Genomic DNA, 6,917 nt, shown 5'->3' with positions numbered 1-6,917 from the left:
AAAAACAAATACATATATTGAAACTCGGTTTGCGATGAGACAATTTTCCATAGATTCAGTAAAAGTAGATTATTTTATATTTGAAGGAAACATAACGGAATAACCGCATTCCTAACACAAAATATACATTAGATTCTACATTTAATTGGTTGAACGACTAAAAGGTAAGTATATAGCTTTTTATATTAATAATATAAATTTAATTATTAAACAAAGAAAGCTAAAAGCTGAGTATGCAAATAAATTATTAATTTCACATTTCTAAACATAATCCTTATAATTATATTCGTTCCAAATTACGTGGATTATGCGCTACCCCATTAGCCAAAGTAGATAGGTAATTTGATAACCTAATCAATAAAAACCTCGTCTTTCAACCATACCGAGTGATTATGAAAATGATGTTTTCTTAAATCTCAGCCTTTCATTGGCAAAATTACTAGAACAAAACAAACCCCACCAAATAAACACAGTTTGCCTCAAAGTGGTCCATGTATTCATGGCGCACCACACTCTTTGTAAAGCTTAATAAACAAGATTTATTGGTGGATTTAGGCTTAAAAAAAATTATATTATACATCAGTTGACGAAGATGAAAAACGGGATTTTACCAAATTTTTGCATGTCTTTCATCATCTCATTCGCCTTTCACTGACGGACAAAAATAACTCTAATTCTAAATTATTTCTTTAAATTTTATTATTAAAGTCCAAAATCAAGATTCTCGAGAGGTTGTTATCAATTTATAACCTAAAAACTCCATATATTAATCACAATGCATTAAGTTGCTAAATATTATGTAACCCACGTTCAGCCTCCCTTAATTATCGGATTAAAAATAACAATAAAATTCTTAAACATTTTAAATGCCATCCATCAAATCTTTTATTATTGTTATGTCCAATTCTCAGACGGTCAGATTTGTGCCGTGTGTCCTTGAAATACATCAAAGCTCGATGACCAGGATCCTTCCACGTGTCGTCTCGTTGACATTTGCCTTCCACCATAAGGTGATTACTACCATAAGTATGGATTAAACTGCCATTAGCATGACATAGTTTGTCACAAGCATAAGAATTACTGACTCATATCCTAATTAGCGGGATTATGCGTGGAAACAACCTTGCAACACCCACTCTTAACCACTGTCAAACGAGATGGGTATAAAAAGAGCTGGTAACCTTTGTTTCAAGGGACGATTCCAATGGTAGTAAAGTTTAGGAGATAAACACTTTGATCTTTTTAGAAAGAGTTTAAACAAAATAGGTCGTGAGAGCAGAACTTATCAGTCTCGCGCTCGTTCATTTGTGACCTCATTAGACCCTATAATACCCCGAAATAATAACATGACAATGGATGTAGGTTTGATTTTGTTAACCACCGAACCATTATAAAAATTCTCTTGTTTTTGTTCTTTACTTTGTTACGTCACTTCAACAACCTTGTTAGTTATCCATAATCAAGCGCATATTTTGCTCGGTTGCCTCCGAGGCTTCCTGGGTATCTCTGGTTGGTACAAATTATCGCATCAACAATTATTTTTTCTAATTATGACTAAACTAAATAATTCAAATGCACATTTATAATTTCTTATATAGTGCAAGTTTCTATTAAATGTTGATTAAAACCACCAACTTTAACCACTGTCGATGAATCGAAAATGATTATAATACTTAATAAATAACAATCCTTAGTATGATATTATTGGTATCATATTTTACATTGCCATTTCTGTTGTCATAAAGTTAAGATTTAAGTCAATCATATTTTATTATATGTATGTATATATTTGCTTTATTTAACATATGCATAATCTATGAATTATGTAAAAAAAACAAGAAAAATTGATCCAGTCACGTATTATGTTCTATATTTAACTCTGTTCAAACTAGGTGTAACAACTGTAATATTAAAGGTAATATTTTATATGGCATCGTCAAACATTGACTGGTCACGGGTACCAACAGTATAGAGCCAGCGAACCACACACAACCCGAAAAATAAAGAAGAAAAGGATGGGTATTTTTGTATTTACAATAAAAGGCAAGGGGTAAAAGAAGTAGACAGAAAATTACGTACAAATACCATCGTAGTTCTTAGGGCATTCCGTCACGTCCCGATGAAACCAAAACGAAAGAAGAGAGGGTATACTAGTAGAACAGAATAACAGATTAAAGCAACCGAGAGAATTATGTAAAAAGAAAGAGGGCATAGTTGTCATAAAAATTTGAAGAAATAAAGCTGAGCTGGTGAGGAGGCATATTACCTTACCTTGCATTCTAGCAACGTTCCCTAGGCAAAAGCCGGCTCATTACTCTCTCTAATCTCTATCTTTATAAAAATATTTTTATTTATTTTTCTGTCTTTTTTCTCTCTCTATCTTCTCCGTGCTTGTGTTTGTAGGATTCCCACCTATTTTCTCCCAAACACAAAGCACTAAAGAGAAAGAAAGAAGGAAAGAAAGAAAGCGAGAGAAAAGAAAATTCTAGAGAGAGAGATAAAATCAATCTCAAAGCTCTACCGTCGGAAAATGCCTACACTCTCCGGCGGCAACACCGCAGAAATGCTTTAATTAGTCCAACAGAATCTGACCTCGAGAACGTGTTCTTGTCTATGTGTGTTTATGAGAACAGGAAAATGTACGAAGCAATATTGCTCGAGCAACCAAACGACGCAGTTTGTAACATTAAGAAGAAAAAATCAGAAGAGGATAATACTAAGTGTACTGACCTCAAACCAGCTGTACCGTCCATTCCCGTAGTCGGCCGTAGTCGATCCCAAGCCACCACTCGGAGAGTTACACCTACTACTCTAACTAACGCCGTGATTAGCGGCGAGACGAGCTCCACGAGTGGAACCGGAACCACTGGAACAGTAATCGAGAAGCCTCTACCTAACGGGGATCTATACATCGGGAGTTTTTCCGGAAACGCGCCTCACGGATCGGGCAAGTATTTGTGGGCCGACGGGTGCATGTACGAAGGCGAGTGGCGAAGAGGTAAAGCGTCAGGTAAAGGCAAGTTCTCATGGCCTTCGGGTGCTACTTTTGAAGGCGAATTCAAGTCGGGTCGGATGGAAGGATTCGGTACCTTCACCGGATCCGACGGAGACACTTACCGTGGTTCGTGGAGTTCTGACCGCAAACATGGCTACGGCGAGAAACGTTATGCTAACGGCGACTTTTATGAAGGATGGTGGAAGAAGAATCTTCAAGATGGGCAGGGGCGTTATGTCTGGAGGAACGGAAATGAATATATTGGGGAGTGGAAAAATGGTGTGATTTCCGGGAGAGGAACTTTGATCTGGTCTAACGGAAATAAATATGACGGACAGTGGGAAAATGGCGTCCCCAAAGGTAACGGAGTTTTCACTTGGCCCGACGGCAGTTGTTACGTTGGAACTTGTAATATGAATAGCAAAGATGTTAAGTTACAGCAGTTAAACGGCACGTTTTATCACGGCAACAATGGGAAGGAACAAAATCTAATGGTGACTTCTTCTAGGAAGAGATCTTCCGTGGACGGAGCTCGAGGCAGCTCGACGGAGAAGAACATGATTTTCCCAAGGATTTGTATTTGGGAATCAGATGGCGAAGCTGGAGATATCACATGTGATATTATTGATAATGTGGAGGCATCTATGATATACGGAGAAGGATTAGGGTTTGATCGAGATTCAATAAGACAGTTCAGGAAGGGTCCCTGTTGTTTTAGTGGGGAAGTGAAGAAACCAGGCCAAACCATTTCAAAAGGCCACAAGAATTACGAATTGATGCTTAATTTGCAACTGGGGATTAGGTAATTTTTTTTCGAAACTCGTTGCTAATGACTGATTTTTTTTAATTACTTGTTTAATGATTTTGGGTTTTGTTTTGGTAGATATTCTGTTGGAAAACATGCTTCGATATTGCGAGACCTGAAGCCGAATGATTTTGATCCAAAGGAGAAGTTCTGGACGAGGTTTCCAGCTGAGGGCTCCAAGCTTACACCGCCCCATCAGTCGATTGAGTTTCGGTGGAAGGACTATTGTCCCATGGTGTTCAGGTATTGTTTTGTCAATCGCTGAATCGTGACTTTTCTATCTTTGAAGTATATTTTTGTTGTTAATGAAAAGGGATTTTATGAACATTCTCATAATAATGTAGTTGTAATTGGGTTAGAATGCTCCGTATCTTTTGCTATTTCTGTGACTGAAATTTTTCGGTTCCTATATTTAGGCGTTTGAGGGAGCTTTTCCAAGTGGATCCTGCTAATTACATGCTAGCTATTTGCGGAGATGATGCTCTAAGGGAGCTTTCTTCTCCTGGGAAGAGTGGAAGCTTCTTTTATGTTACACAGGATGATAGATTTATGATAAAGACTGTAAAGAAATCTGAAGTAAAGGTTAGTTGCCTCTCTTATTGATACCACTTAACAATGCTGTTACAATGACCAAATCATCTATTGGTTGATTGAGTTTTTCATTATACCACGTTGAATAATGTAGCATCTAATTAGGTCTGACATTTTCTTGCTGATATTCAGGTGCTTATTAGGATGCTTCCAAGTTATTACCAGCATGTGTGTCGGTATGAGAATTCTCTTGTAACTAAATTCTATGGCGTGCATTGTGTTAAACCTATTGGTGGACAGAAGGTATGTGTTGAGTGACGAATGTGAATTGTTTAATTTGTTTTTTCTTTGATTAAACTTGGTGTATATATCTAATTAGTTTTTTTCTTTGGAAAATAGACACGATTCATTGTTATGGGCAATTTGTTTTGCTCGGAGTATCGAATCCATAGACGATTTGACCTAAAAGGATCATCACACGGGCGCACAACAGATAAGCCTGAAGGGGAGATTGATGAAACAACCACCCTGAAGGACTTGGATCTCAATTTTGTGTTTCGCCTTCAACGAAATTGGTACCAGGAGCTTATCAAGTAAGTTTGAAGTTGATAAGATTTGTTTGCTTTATGGCATTTGCATCACATGAATTTCTCATTCGACCCTTTTGATATTTATTGCTATATAATCATAAAAATTTGGCAGACAAATTGAAAGAGATTGTGAGTTCTTGGAGGCCGAGAGGATCATGGATTACAGTCTTTTGGTTGGTCTTCACTTCCGTGACAACACTACGGGTGACAAAATGGGGTTGTCACCGTTTGTTTTGCGCACTGGTAAATGGCTTTGCTACTCTCCCATTGTGTAATGATTTGTGAGTGAGTTAAAATTTTACAGCAATTGGAAAATGAACCGAATGTATGATTTTCACCATGCAGGAAATAGGGATTCTTATCAGAGTGAAAAGTTCATGCGTGGCTGTCGCTTCCTTGAAGCAGAGTTACAAGACATGGATCGTATTTTATCTGGCCAGTATGTTCTTTTCTGTTTAGTTTCTTATTGTTCAGTTCAGCCTATTTTTTTGCACATGATGTGAAATTTGTATATTAATTTAAGCAATCTAACTTACGAGAAACGCCCCAGAGACTTAAAGCTTCAATAATACGGTTTCCTGTATGCCTTTTCTGTTATGATTTTTCTAGTCACTAACAATTGGAAGAACATGTTGTAATTGGACTTTTTCTATTTGTTTTGATGGCATTAGAGGTAGACAATAATTTGTCATTGAATTTGATAATATCCTTTGGAACAATTAATGGTAGTTTGGGTTGTCTTGATGATTTTGTCTGGTAGTTAAGAAAAAATCTGTTGTTTGTGGGCCATATACAGGATATGGCCCTTTGTGATCATAGATAAGAACCAAGTCTTTACTTGATTATTGTTTCACATTGTTGTATCTGTTACGAGATCTTTGATGAATTTCCTTGCCTTTAAACAGGTTGTAGTTCTTAAATTAAACATATTTTCCTGCTTCATGTATGCTGCTTTTGCATTTGTATCTTGATCAAATGGCTATTCTTATGTTTGAAATATTTTTTTAGGAGAATATGAATATTTAGAAAAATATTGTGGACCAATACTAAGTTGAAATTGAAACTTGTTCTTTATCAGGAAACCCTTGATCAGGTTAGGAGCAAATATGCCTGCAAGAGCAGAGAGGATGGCTAGAAGGAGTGACTTTGATCAGTACACCCAAGGTGGAGTTAGTCATTTGACCCCTTCACACAGTGGGGAGATCTATGAAGTGGTCCTATACTTTGGCATTATTGATATATTACAGGACTACGACATCAGCAAGAAGCTAGAGCATGCATATAAATCCTTACAAGTTGACCCTGCTTCAATATCAGCTGTAGACCCCAAACTTTACTCAAAGAGGTTTCGGGATTTCATCGGGAGAATCTTCATTGAAGACAGGTAGCATTCAGTTTTGAAAATAAGGATCACTTTGGATTAAGAAAATTGGCCAATACAAAGATCTTGACTGCACCCTTGTAGAGAAAGTTGCTGGGAATTATGCTGTTCCTGGTTTTGGGTTGAACAGATGTTTTGTGGGCCAGACATCTAACCACTGCAAGTGTGGTTTGAGAGCTTGGCAGTGGCGGTTTTTGGTGGGTTGATGGCTGAATTTTGAGGATCAGCCATAACTCTTGATGGGGCTGGTGCTTGTACATTCCGGGGGGAGGGCAATTTGAATCTTGATTTCCTTTTTTTTTTTATATATTTTTTTTTGTGGGGAATATTTATTTCCTTAGGGGAAATTTTTGTGGGTACCAAGGAATGTGAATTGTGAAGATTTGAAAGATAGGTATAGGGAACGGGGTACATGTTTCCGAGAGTAAAAGATTCAAAATGGGAGGAAGACTTGGAATAAAAAAGTGTACAGTTTATAGAAAAGATGATAGTTTATGGAATTTCATGATATTCAAAAAAAAAAAAAAAAATATTTGAATCTGCTTGCAGGGGAAGGGAGGTCCCATTCTCCAATAGGATCTCACTTCTTTTTATCTGTTGCATATAAGTGGGCTA

The 6,917-nt window shown here is 37.0% G+C and overlaps 1 protein-coding gene across 1 annotated transcript; it reads left to right on the top strand.

Moving 5' to 3' along the window:
* Nucleotides 1-2,284: 2,284 nt before the first annotated feature.
* On the top strand, nt 2,285-6,621 carry LOC116132099 (phosphatidylinositol 4-phosphate 5-kinase 1-like). The gene is made up of 8 exons (XM_031417776.1): nt 2,285-3,797; nt 3,879-4,043; nt 4,217-4,382; nt 4,524-4,634; nt 4,731-4,924; nt 5,034-5,164; nt 5,267-5,360; nt 6,000-6,621. Exons 1-8 carry the CDS (start codon nt 2,614-2,616, stop codon nt 6,307-6,309), a joined length of 2,355 nt encoding a protein of 784 aa, XP_031273636.1. The 5' UTR covers nt 2,285-2,613; the 3' UTR covers nt 6,310-6,621.
* Nucleotides 6,622-6,917: the final 296 nt, after the last annotated feature.

This window comes from Pistacia vera, unplaced genomic scaffold (genome assembly GCF_008641045.1).
Source record: "Pistacia vera cultivar Batoury unplaced genomic scaffold, PisVer_v2 Contig249, whole genome shotgun sequence".
Classification (NCBI taxonomy): Eukaryota; Viridiplantae; Streptophyta; class Magnoliopsida; order Sapindales; family Anacardiaceae; genus Pistacia; species Pistacia vera.
The sequence above is the reverse complement of the archived record's forward strand: the minus strand, read 5'-3'. Positions and strand labels throughout refer to the sequence as shown.

Excerpts from the sequence above, each read along its gene's own strand:
- LOC116132099 (XM_031417776.1), top strand. The coding sequence starts at position 2,614 with ATGTGTGTTTATGAGAACAGGAAAATGTACGAAGCAATATTGCTCGAG. Across the intron at positions 4,383-4,523 it reads TAAAGAAATCTGAAGTAAAG|GTGCTTATTAGGATGCTTCC; the intron begins GTTAGTTGCCTC and ends GCTGATATTCAG. Across the intron at positions 4,925-5,033 it reads TGGTACCAGGAGCTTATCAA|ACAAATTGAAAGAGATTGTG; the intron begins GTAAGTTTGAAG and ends AAAATTTGGCAG.